The 13,563-nt window shown below is 37.3% G+C and overlaps 2 protein-coding genes across 2 annotated transcripts in view; both read left to right on the top strand.

The window, feature by feature from the left end:
• The window catches only part of LOC108748943 (DNA-directed RNA polymerase II subunit RPB1), a 7,903-nt gene extending 1,203 nt beyond the window's left edge, over nt 1-6,700 (top strand). Inside the window, exons 2-7 of the mRNA XM_018487381.1 lie at nt 84-353; nt 667-4,197; nt 4,328-4,716; nt 4,833-4,951; nt 5,150-5,341; nt 5,475-6,700. Of these exons, the coding sequence (XP_018342883.1) occupies nt 84-353; nt 667-4,197; nt 4,328-4,716; nt 4,833-4,951; nt 5,150-5,341; nt 5,475-6,616 (5,643 nt within the window). The 3' untranslated portion in view covers nt 6,617-6,700. The remainder of the gene's footprint in view (nt 1-83; nt 354-666; nt 4,198-4,327; nt 4,717-4,832; nt 4,952-5,149; nt 5,342-5,474) is intronic.
• A 123-nt stretch (nt 6,701-6,823) lies between these two features.
• On the top strand, nt 6,824-11,323 carry LOC108748944 (proton-coupled amino acid transporter 3). Its single transcript, XM_018487382.1, is given in 12 exon segments — nt 6,824-6,993; nt 7,991-8,163; nt 8,165-8,330; nt 8,797-8,917; nt 9,007-9,119; nt 9,328-9,460; nt 9,532-9,666; nt 9,806-9,915; nt 10,160-10,366; nt 10,449-10,773; nt 10,923-11,307; nt 11,309-11,323. Coding segments are annotated over 12 exon segments (1,962 nt in total). The 5' UTR covers nt 6,824-6,914.
• Nucleotides 11,324-13,563: the final 2,240 nt, after the last annotated feature.

The following is a 13,563-nucleotide window of genomic DNA, read 5'->3' as shown; positions in this document are numbered from 1 at the left end:
ATATATATATATATATAGATTATATAATGTCTCGATTAAATTTAAATTTTTTATAAAATATGAATTGTTACACTTTTGTGTAGCGTCGTATGTCAGTCACCGATGGCGGCATACGGTTTCCTGAAACTATGGAGGGAGGCCGCCCTAAACTGGGCGGTCTTATGGATCCAAGGCAAGGTGTTATCGACAGGAATTCCAGATGTCAAACTTGCGCCGGCAACATGACTGAATGCCCTGGTCATTTTGGTCATATAGATCTAGCAAAACCAGTATTCCATGTGGGATTCATTACAAAAACTATAAAAATATTGAGATGCGTGTGTTTTTACTGTTCCAAACTACTTGTCAACCCTGTAAGTATTTATTACTCAAGATGTGTTATGTTTATAAAATAAAACCCATAAGTTTTTGCATTTAATTGACTTATTCACATTCTGTATCTTTCTAAAAATTTATAATTGTACAAATTTAAAATTGATTAATGAATTTTTTTATTTTGAAATAATAAAATATGATTATAAAGATAATAATAGGAAATCTTTTATATTTTTGAAAAGATTGATAATAATCAGTTTATCTGATTGTTAAGTGTATTATCTGTAAATAACATCAAAGAGGAAGTTAAAAGAATTCTTCACAACATTAATCTTTTTCTGCTATTTTCAGCATAATCCAAAAATAAAAGAAATCGTTATGAAAACGAAAGGACAGCCACGGAAGCGACTCGCATTCGTTTACGATCTATGCAAAAGCAAGAACATCTGTGAAGGCGGAGATGAAATGGACATTAACAAGGAGAATGCGGAGAACCAGCCCCAAATGGACAGAAAACCAGGTCATGGTGGTTGTGGTAGATATCAGCCTAATCTTAGACGGTCTGGCTTGGATGTCACTGCAGAGTGGAAGCATGTCAATGAAGATTCACAAGAGAAAAAGATAATTCTGTCGGCCGAAAGGGCCTGGGAAATCTTGAAACACATTAAGGATGAAGAATCTTTCATCTTGGGCATGGACCCGAAATTTGCACGGCCAGATTGGATGATTGTCACCGTATTGCCGGTACCACCACTGTCTGTTAGACCTGCGGTCATTATGTACGGTTCCGCTAAGAATCAGGACGATCTAACACACAAATTGGCAGACATTATCAAATCAAACAACGAGTTAGTACGAAATGAACAGTCCGGTGCAGCGGCACATGTAATTTCTGAGAATATAAAGATGCTACAGTTTCACGTGGCAACGCTCGTTGACAACGACATGCCCGGTATGCCCCGGGCGATGCAGAAGTCGGGCAAGCCGCTCAAAGCCATCAAGGCCCGACTGAAAGGAAAGGAAGGCAGGATTCGTGGAAATCTGATGGGTAAACGTGTGGACTTCTCTGCGCGTACTGTTATCACTCCTGATCCCAATTTGCGTATTGATCAAGTAGGCGTACCGCGCAGTATAGCGCAAAATCTGACATTCCCCGAGATCGTGACGCCTTTCAACATCGATAAGATGCAGGTGCTAGTCAGGCGTGGCAATTCGCAGTACCCTGGCGCGAAATACATAGTACGCGACAACGGCGAAAGAATTGATCTGCGTTTCCATCCCAAGTCCTCGGATCTGCATCTGCAATGCGGCTACCGAGTGGAACGACATATCCGCGATGGTGATCTCGTAATCTTCAATCGTCAGCCTACTCTACACAAGATGAGTATGATGGGTCATCGTGTTAAGGTGCTTCCGTGGAGTACATTCCGCATGAATCTAAGCTGCACATCGCCGTACAATGCTGACTTTGACGGGGACGAAATGAATTTACACGTTCCACAGTCAATGGAGACACGCGCGGAGGTTGAGAATATTCATGTGACTCCACGACAGATTATTACCCCACAGGCAAATAAGCCGGTTATGGGAATTGTACAGGATACTCTGACAGCAGTCAGAAAAATGACCAAACGTGACGTGTTTATCGAAAAGGAGCAAATGATGAATCTACTCATGTTTCTGCCTAGCTGGGATGGCAAGATGCCGCAACCGTGTATTCTGAAACCGAAACCACTATGGACCGGTAAGCAGCTGTTTTCTCTTATTATACCAGGTAATGTGAACATGATACGAACGCACAGCACACATCCTGATGAAGAAGACGATGGTCCATACAAGTGGATCTCGCCAGGTGACACAAAGGTAATGGTGGAACATGGAGAACTTGTAATGGGTATTCTTTGCAAAAAGACTTTAGGTACTTCAGCTGGTTCTTTGCTCCATATTTGTATGCTTGAACTGGGCCACGAAGTGTGTGGACGCTTTTATGGCAATATTCAGACAGTTATCAACAATTGGTTACTACTAGAAGGTCATTCGATTGGTATTGGCGATACTATTGCTGATCCGCAAACATATTTGGAGATCCAGAAGGCGATCAAAAAGGCTAAAGAGGACGTGATAGAGGTGATTCAAAAGGCACATAACATGGAACTTGAGCCTACACCTGGCAACACTCTTCGTCAGACTTTCGAGAATCAAGTAAACAGGATACTGAACGATGCTCGAGACAAGACCGGAGGCTCCGCTAAGAAGTCCTTGACAGAATATAATAATTTGAAGGCTATGGTGGTATCAGGTTCAAAGGGTTCCAACATCAACATCTCTCAAGTTATCGCTTGTGTAGGCCAGCAAAACGTTGAAGGTAAACGGATACCCTTTGGTTTCCGTAAGAGAACGCTGCCACATTTCATTAAGGATGACTATGGACCAGAGTCCCGTGGTTTTGTCGAGAATTCGTATCTCGCTGGTCTCACGCCCTCCGAGTTCTACTTTCACGCAATGGGTGGTCGTGAAGGTCTTATCGATACCGCCGTAAAGACGGCTGAGACTGGTTACATTCAGCGTCGTTTGATAAAAGCTATGGAGTCGGTGATGGTGCACTATGATGGCACTGTGCGTAATTCCGTCGGTCAATTGATTCAGCTGCGTTACGGAGAGGACGGTCTCTGCGGCGAGACCGTTGAATTCCAGAATCTACCAACGATCAAAGTGAGCAACAAAGCTTTCGAGAAGAAATTCAAATTTGATCCCACCAACGAGCGATACTTACGGCGTATATTTAATGAGGACATCGTCCGGGAGATGATGGGGTCCGGTGAGGTGATATCCGAACTAGAAAGAGAATGGGAACAGTTGAACAGGGATCGCGCTGTACTCCGTGAGATTTTCCCGAGCGGAGAATCTAAAGTTGTACTTCCCTGTAATCTGCAGAGGATGATTTGGAACGTACAGAAGATATTCCACATCAATAAACGAGCGCCAACTGATCTCAGTCCAATGAGGGTGATACAAGGTGTAAAGAATCTTCTGGAAAAGTGTATCATTGTCGCCGGAGATGATAGACTCAGCAAACAGGCGAACGAGAACGCAACATTACTGTTTCAATGTTTAGTAAGATCGACTTTATGCACCAAGTGCGTCTCCGAGGAGTTCAGGCTGTCCAGTGAGGCCTTCGAGTGGCTAATTGGAGAAATCGAGACAAGATTCCAGCAGGCTCAAGTATCACCCGGCGAGATGGTCGGCGCATTGGCGGCGCAATCTCTCGGCGAGCCTGCTACTCAGATGACCCTGAATACTTTCCACTTCGCTGGTGTGTCATCGAAAAACGTAACTCTTGGTGTGCCTAGATTGAAAGAAATCATCAACATCAGTAAGAAGCCGAAGGCGCCGTCACTCACAGTATTTTTAACTGGCGCTGCCGCGCGTGATGCCGAGAAGGCGAAAAATGTGCTTTGTCGATTGGAACACACAACGTTGAAAAAAGTGACGGCAAACACGGCGATATACTACGATCCAGATCCACAGAACACAGTAATTGCAGAAGATCAGGAGTTCGTCAACGTGTATTACGAGATGCCCGACTTTGATCCTACGAAAATTTCGCCGTGGTTGTTGCGAATCGAGCTGGATAGGAAACGAATGACTGACAAGAAGTTGACAATGGAACAGATCGCAGAGAAAATCAACGCTGGCTTTGGCGATGATTTGAACTGTATATTCAATGACGATAACGCCGAGAAGCTGGTACTGCGCATCAGAATAATGAACAGTGACGACAACAAGTTCCAGGATACGGATGAGGAGACCGTAGATAAAATGGAGGATGATATGTTCCTTCGTTGTATTGAAGCCAATATGCTTAGTGATATGACTCTACAGGTACGTTGAATTGTAAAATAACGATGTCAATTACGTTAGTCTTTTGTATCTTTGCTTAATCGCTGTTGTTAATTAACTTAATATAGTTATATAGAGAAAATTTATTTTTACGTTCTATTGAATATTTCAGGGTATCGAAGCTATCGGAAAAGTTTACATGCATCTGCCACAAACAGATTCTAAGAAACGCATTGTTATCACAGAAACTGGCGAATTCAAGGCCATCGCGGAATGGCTCTTGGAAACCGACGGGACGAGCTTGATGAAGGTATTGAGCGAGAGAGATGTCGATCCTGTGCGGACGTTCAGCAATGATATTTGTGAAATATTCCAAGTGCTCGGTATTGAAGCCGTGCGAAAGTCAGTAGAAAAGGAAATGAATGCAGTGTTACAGTTCTATGGTCTTTACGTCAACTATCGACATCTTGCCTTGCTTTGCGACGTCATGACTGCAAAGGGTCATCTTATGGCGATAACACGTCATGGAATCAATAGACAAGACACCGGTGCTTTAATGAGGTAAACGAGTCTTGCCTTTTTTTTTATTGAGATCTTTAAAAGATTTATGTATATTTCTATCAATGATAGATAGAAGGTAATCGATTAAAAGTTAATAAGAATTTGAATTTCTTTAGATGTTCCTTCGAAGAAACAGTTGATGTATTGTTGGATGCTGCATCTCACGCAGAGGTAGATCCAATGAGAGGAGTATCCGAAAATATTATAATGGGACAACTTCCTCGAATTGGAACAGGTAATGCGCGATGTATACAGATCTTTTATAATACAAGAAATATTACAAGTATATTATGCAAATTGTATTCTAATTTCTATTCGCAAATCTGTCTTGTAAAGAAATGTAAAGAAAATATTAAGATTCTCATATCAAATTTGTGGTCTGCAGAAATTTAAATAATGATACAATATCAATAACTTTATGTTGTGTGTTTAGGATGCTTTGATCTATTACTGGATGCGGAGAAATGTAAGTCTGGCATCGAAATTCCTATGGCAGTTGGGGCAGGTATGATGGGAACTGCAGGAATGTTCTTCGGTAGCGTAACTGGCATGTCCAGCATGAGCCCTCAAATGACTCCTTGGATGGGAGCTACTCCTGGTTATGGTGCGTCGAATATGTCGCCAGGTAAGCGTTGTGTAATAATTTCAAAATAAAGTAAAAAATCTAGTTTTGGAGAAATGTATATATTAACAATTGTTAAATAGTAATAACAATTGTGTGCAAATAATATTAATAATTGTACTCTTTCGTTTTACAGCTTTGAGCAGCGGTATGACGCCAGGTGGTGCATGTTTCTCGCCATCGGGAGCATCGGACGCATCAGGCTTGTCGCCAGCATATTCTGCATATTCACCACAGCCAGGAAGTCCTGGCAGTCCAGGTCCAAGTATGAGTCCATTCCCAATGTCACCTGCTGGTGCGGCATCACCTAGTTATTCTCCAACATCGCCAACATATTTACCTACATCGCCTAGCATGACACCGTCGAGTCCGAATTATTCGCCTACAAGTCCAACATATTCGCCGACCAGTCCAAATTATTCACCAACATCACCAAGCTACTCTCCGACAAGTCCGAGTTACTCGCCAACTTCACCGAGTTATTCGCCAACAAGTCCAAGTTATTCACCCACATCTCCAAGTTATTCGCCAACGAGTCCAAGTTACTCGCCTACTTCGCCAAGCTATTCACCGACCAGTCCGAGTTATTCGCCTACGTCACCAAGCTACTCGCCAACTTCGCCGAGTTACTCGCCGACAAGCCCGAGTTATTCGCCAACCTCACCGAGCTATTCCCCGACAAGTCCAAGTTATTCTCCCACGAGTCCAAGCTATTCGCCTACGAGTCCAAGTTACTCACCAACATCGCCGAGCTATTCACCAAGCTCGCCCAACTACACACCTGCTTCACCCTCATATTCGCCCACTTCACCCAGTTATTCGCCAAGCTCGCCGCAATATTCGCCCGCGAGTCCAAGTTATTCTCCTAGCAGTCCCAAATATTCACCGACGAGCCCGAGTTATTCTCCTACCTCACCGTCATTTGCCGGTGCATCGCCACAATACACACCTGCGAGTCCCACATATTCGCCAACCAGCCCGACATATTCGCCTACAAGTCCGTCGTACTCGCCGAGTTCGCCGCAGCATACTACATCTGGCAGCACTCGATATTCACCCAGCAGTCCGAACTATTCGCCTACCAGTCCAACGTACTCACCCACAAGTCCGCAGTACTCACCGTCAAGTACCAAATATTCACCGACAAGTCCTACCTACACGCCTACAAGCCCCAGTTATTCTCCGACGAGTCCGACGTACTCGCCACCTGTACCGGGATACTCGCCCACAAGTCCCACGTACTCGCCGGCGTCACCTGCTTACGAGACGGATGACTAATTTTAAGTTTTTCGTAAATTATATTTAGGTACTTATTTTTTTAAATAAGTTAATTATAAACCCGATCAATTGTAATTACGTAATAACACATAGTTGCAAATAAACGTAGATGTACATGTTTGTTAAAATATTTCTTATGTGACCTATTTGGTACTTAAGTTGGATATAACATGATTTATTCATCATATCAGAAATTCAAGAAAATTAAAAAGAATGAAAAAGATAAAATTAACTAAAAATGTATAGTTGATAATTTCTCGGCTGTTAATTACAATTGATATATAGTACGCAGATTACGATGCGTTTTCGCCACTCGTACCAAGGAGGTTGTGACAAATATAATGACAAGAGTGAAGTACGGGAAGTGAGTGTTATAAGCAAATATATGTTAATCGAGTATTATAAGCGTATATATAAGAGTATCTTAGGGACCAGGGAATTTTGTAAGTCAACGATTGATAAAACTAATGAATTACTGAACGAGGACTACTGATGCAAGAAATGTCTAAAAATTCAGGGAGATCATTTGTATATGCGTCTTTATTACAACTATTACGATTATTCTCGTAGAACTATATCTTTAGCATCTAGCAAGCTGCACGATATCAAGACTACATTTTATCGATATTTAATCTATTGAGTAGATATCAGGATCTGTGATTTTTATTAGAAAAATGCGAAAATAAAAATCTTAATTTATTAAAGTAAAACTATTGCTATTATTCATCATTAACATTTGTGTTTATCTTATTACAATGATCATTTTTACTTGCTCGGAATATATCAATACACAGCGTTAATGTTTTTTACAAATAAATCTAAAAATATATATAGAAAGAAATTAATAAAATCGCTGACAATATCTTGAAAGTATATTGTAATATAAATAAGGATACGAAGCTCTTAAAAAATTATTTAAATCGAATCAATGCGGAAATATGAATGATATAAGTGTCCAGTCGACTAAAAGTAATATGTATAATATCTATGTTATAATTTCGCACTTAATATAAATGTAATATATGATATCGCATAACAGTTATACATTTTGGTCAACTGGATGGACTTTTCGCCTTGGAAGTTCATCCTCTTAAATTTTCGCATGATATTAAAATTCAATTGAGTCTGAAATCTATGGAATAGAAGAAGAATAGTTACACATTGTTGAAATTAAAATTATATAGATGTTATATATATCTTAGTTGGTTGCAGTTGAGAGTGGAGGTATATAATTACTTGATATAACACTTTAACATGGTTTTACTGATAAATCGTTTTAAAAATAAATAGTTGCGATATCAAGAACAGCAATCCCTATAAATATATAGTCGAAGTAAAGCATAATATTTCAAGTTCTATCCCTTTATTGTCTAGTTTGCTATCGACAGCTTGCTAAATACGAAAGTCATATACATTGTAGGTCTTCCTGCGACTCTCCCGTTCCAGCTAAGTCACTCGTGTTCGATATCGGTATCGGATTACCTTAGTGCTGTGGTACGGTGCGCACCGCGACGAAAACCGGTCCAGATTCTTACTACGAACATCGTATGTCCTAGTACCGCGGCATTGCAAGTGAGCAATATGAATTCTGCAAGTGCAACGTTGTGGAAAAACGGAAATTCGGGGCTGTCATTGCTCTTTGCCACTCTGTGCATCATTGATATTTTCGGCGTATTCCCGATAATTGCGTTACCACGATCGATCGTCCAGTGCGGTGAGATCTCACTGCAATTTTTTATAAAGATAAGAGAAGTTTCTGATAGGCGGCTACATGGAATATTTTACAAGAAAATCGAACATCCTGAAAAATCTGTGATTTTTCTTAACTATGAATTTGAAATATTTGTCAGAGTTAAAAAAGAGATTCGAGTAAGAAACTCTTTATAACGAAAAAGAGGCTTGGTTGATAACAATGCAAGTGTTTATAACAATGTATATTTGTGATGACGTTATATGTAGCGATAAGTTAATTTTAATTAATAAAGAATATCGTGTAATGTTTATTGTTTCTTGTGTTAATCTAGCAATAAAAGCACCAGCATAAATTATTCGTTTGTTAATATTCCTTACATTCCATTCGCGTTGATGAATCATGATCTTTGAAATTAAAAAATTATATCAGATATACATGTATATATTAATCAAAAAGGATAGAAAAAAATATATGTACTTATTATTAGGATTGTACGGAATCCCTTTGGTGCTCATTGTCTTTGGTTTGCAAATTTACACGGCCATTCTACTGGGGAGATCATGGATTATCGCGACTACTCTGGATCCGCGGATTTCACAAAAAAATCGGTATTTTTATTATTTATTTCTTTCTATTAAAATTTTTAATATTTGTCCAATAAGAATGTTGATTCTAAATTTCGATATTAAAATTGCAGCTATCCTCTCGCCGCCGTGACGGAATTAACGATGGGACAGCGCGCACGATCCATCGTCACTCTGTTTTTGGATTTGACGGTTTTTGGTTGTGGCATTCCGAATTTATTAGTTGGTAAGTAAAAAGGCACCTTATAATCATGCATTAACACTAAGAACAGCAATTTTTATCTCGTTCTAAAATGTTCTTTGCATCGTTAATTGAATAGATACAAAGAAGATATCCTTTTAATAAATTGTATTTTTTGATAATAGATATTCTCCTGGATATATAATTACGAGATATATTCTATATAAATAGCTTTACGGAAATGATTTTTTAGCTTCGCAGAATTTACATCTGTTCGGGCTTAAGGTATCAGGACAGCATTTTGATCTTTCTTTCTGTTATTGGCTGTTAATAGTTGGTCTTTTACTTTGTCCATTAATGTGGCTGGGCAGTCCGCGAGACATGAAGTAAGTTAAATTATCTTTCATTATTATAACTCATGTATTTCGATGCTAAGAAATTTACTAAATTATTATAGATTGGTCGCAATGTGTTCTAGTATAACAGTTACTTTAACAACAATATTAATATGGTGGAGCATTGTAACTGACGACCGAGCATTTAATGTTACACCAATTACCACTTCACCGACATGGGATAAATTTATTTCCGGGTACGTGTTCCTGTATTACAAATACATATTTAAAATGAGCTTTCTTTTCATATTCAAAGTACTAATATATTAAATATAATTTGTCAAATTAAATGATCCATTAATTAACTAATTAATAATTACTTGGATAAATTTTCAGGTACGGTATGCTAGCTTTTCAATTTGACGTGCATCCTACTTTAATGACCATACAAGTTGATATGCGTCGTCCTCGAGACATCGATAAAGCCATCTTCTTTTCTTTTATGGGTAAGAAACAACGAAAATAAATCGTTTCTTGCCTTTTATCTCTATACATATCTCAAGGAAGTCACACAATTATTAAAAATATTTTTTCTATTTCTTCTATTTTAATGTAATATAAATGTAATATTAAATAATCTCAAATCTATTTTTTCAATATTAAAATAATTTTTTTATGATCCCAAGCAGAACCTATTCTTTTTTGTGTAACTGCTAGTGTATGTCTCATATTAATTTCTTTTTGCAACAGCAAGCGGATCGTTGTTCATCGTCACTGCTTCTTTAGCCGCATGGAAATACGGTGGCAATATAACTGCTAATATTTTGGAAGCTGTGCCATCCGGATCGGTTGCAAACATCGCTATTCTATTAGCCGCTCTCCAATTATGCTTCTCCAGCGTAATCGGCTATTCGGCGCTTTTTCAACATCTGGAGGACCAATGGAGCATACAAAGAAGTATAAAAGGATCATTTATTTATTTATAAATTAATTGATTTAATTAAAGCCACAATTAATTTACCTTATTGTTATATTCAAGCTTTCGGTTGGAAACGATGCGCCATGAGATCAGCGGTAGTTTTTCTCAGTGTGGTTGTAGGCGAATCGGTACCGCGATTCGACATTGTCATGGCTCTCATTGGTGGATCGTTGACTGGATCATTGGTTTTTGTTTTACCGCCTCTGATATACACCCGAGCATTAGCTTTGAAGAAACAGTCGAATCATGCAGCGATTACCGGGGAACAGATCTATCCAGGTTCTCGCAAAAGATTCAATGGCGAAGAACAGCACTTGATGGACCCTGAAGCTCATTCCCGTTCAATTTACTATGGTTTCTTAAGTGCCACGAATAATTCTCGCAGGTATTGAATAATGAGTGTTTAGAGAGAGATATATTTAAATATATTTCTTTTTTTAGTTAATTCTATATGTAAATTGAAAAACTTACTTTTTCAAACACTTTAAATCCATTCAATCTACATTTACTGTTCCAATATTGAATTTTTAACAGCTACACGTATCTCTATTTCGATAATTTGGATGAGGAGACAAATTCACATTTGAGCGAATTCGACGGTTATTACGAGGACGAACATAAGGATGAAGCCACTCAAATTCCAATGAATAGTACTCGTCAGGAAGATCAGCTACTCCTCATAGATGCCACGGAGCCAACCAGAAGTCGAATCATGTTTACGAATGATTCGCAAGAACAGACCGCAGGAACGGTTGTGAAGAGGAAAAATATATGGAATCTGGAAAAGGCAATTAATTACTTCGACTATTTTATAGTAACGATAGGTATAGTGATCACGCTGTCTTCGACATATGTCAATATTTGGAATACCATACGTTATGTGCGTTTTACGCCACCCTGCATCATTAACGCTACCATGAGATAAACCTTCATAGTTTGGTTTCCATATAACCATATAACATTTGCATTTCATCATGTAATTTATCAAGTATGAAGATAATTTCGGATGTATGTATATTAGGATTGAATATTTTGTGAGTGTTAAGAATATCAAGTGATACGCTGCAATTTATTATATATATATATATATATATATATATACACACAAGGTGTTTGGAAATTAGTGATAAGTCTTTCGCACACAGGGGCAGAATGGACTAAACTGAGAAGAAAAATCGTCTACATGCGCTTCATAGAGTATATCTCTTTTCCAATCAATCTGTAATAAAATTTCAATTTGCGATTAAATTAAAAACTCAGATCTGTATTATATACGTATTAATAAGATTAAGTTTCTACTTGTCTACTCAGTAGTTAAATAATATTTGTAAACTTTGATATACTTTACATAATGTAGAATTGGTTTTTTCCAGATATTATATGATAGAGTTGTAATGACTGTATCATTCTTCGTCAAGTCTTTAGGAACGCTCTATCGATTGCTTCCGTGATGCACTTCAACAGATAATAGACCATGTTTGCATTTTCTTTTCTGCACTTCATTTTTCTATATGACAATAAGATGCAGGACATACTACTAGAGTACCATCTTTATGACCTGATAATAATACATATTTTAATAAACGAAATAGTTGTGTCACATTCTCTATGGACAATTTATTATTTTCTTTCTATTAATTTTATTTATATCTAGACTCTTATCATTAAAATGTGAAAGAAGCGTAAATGCTTCTTTTACATTTCATTATTCCAATTTTTGCCTTCTAAAAGTTTCGTTTACGCTTCTATTACTCTCCCATTACACTCCGATTTTTATTTTCGTCAGGATATACGAATAAGTTTACGATCTTGCGTCAAAGATTGGTGTAAAACCGTCGATATTGTTTTCTGATTATACACACATTACTAGATTTAATATTTGTTCTTAGAAATTATATGTATAATTATCGATTAGTTGTTCAGCTATAATTAGTTGTATTTCGTTTGTAGATGTGACTGTTAGAATTATTTGCATTACAATTATTAAAGTTATTAACTCTGAAATCAAATCTGCAGCTACAATTATTTGTGTAGTTAGAAATCATTTATTAGGGCCGGTTTCACCAACGTCGGTCAAGTTTAATCGTGATTAACTGTCAACCGCAATGGTCGATTCTACTAAACAGCAAACGCGATTGGTTAATGGACGATTAACTAACTGGCGTTGGTGAAACTAGCCCTTAATATTATAAATAAGTAGATACACACATTGCGCAAGAACATGAAACTCCAAATTTGAACAGTATGCATGCATTTCTGTGAATTGATGTTTTCTCTTTATATCGCATTTTTAAGTAAAACATGTAGAAAGATGAAATCACAAAATCACATGAATGTATCTTGCTGTTTTTTTTTTGTTTACGTTTTTCTGCGATGTAAAATTTCAATTTATGGTTTATCTTTTCAATAGACGGCATATTTATCGATAAATTAAAGATAAATGTAACTTTACCAAATTTGTCATAAAATAATTTATAATGATTTATTTACTTTTATAGTCTGTATCTTCTTCATTCCAATATGTTTTTCATCGAAACTTAAAAATCACTAGCGATATTAAAAATTGCTGATTTTGATAATGACTAAAACTGACGAGTGTAATCGATATGTAAATCAATTGAACTAATATATTGTATTAATATGTATAAGTAATAGATGGGAATGATAAAAACAATAAGTAATGAAAAATATGTATATGCACAATATACAGAATTAGCATCTTGGCAGTTTAATTGACAAAAACTTGAAAATTGCTAAAATATATTTAATAAACTAAAGAGACACAAAAAGACAGTACGTTTCACTTCGACCACTAGACTGAGATTTCAGGCATTTTGACGATTGGCAATAATTAAATTTGTTCTTTATGGTTGAAGTTTCATTCTATTCCATTTGTTGCACTCAAAGCGCTTTCAAATGCATCTTTTGAATGAAATAAGTGTATACATTTGGAGTTTTCCAAATAGAAAGTTTAGTATAGTCTAGTGCAGCGAAAAAGAATGGGTCTTTTGAAATATTCTGACACTTATTAAATACACTGCGTATTTCATGTTCTTTTTAATTGTTTCTTATTCTAATTAACATTTATGATATTATTAGTGTAACGTTGCAGAAACATTGTAGAAATTAATAAATAATGTTGCAGTAACACTCTGGAAAAATTTAAAATATTACA

Source organism: Trachymyrmex septentrionalis, unplaced genomic scaffold (genome assembly GCF_001594115.1).
Source record: "Trachymyrmex septentrionalis isolate Tsep2-gDNA-1 unplaced genomic scaffold, Tsep1.0 scaffold25, whole genome shotgun sequence".
Taxonomy (NCBI): Eukaryota; Metazoa; Arthropoda; class Insecta; order Hymenoptera; family Formicidae; genus Trachymyrmex; species Trachymyrmex septentrionalis.
Note: the sequence above shows the minus strand (reverse complement) of the source record. Positions and strands in the feature narration are given on the sequence as shown.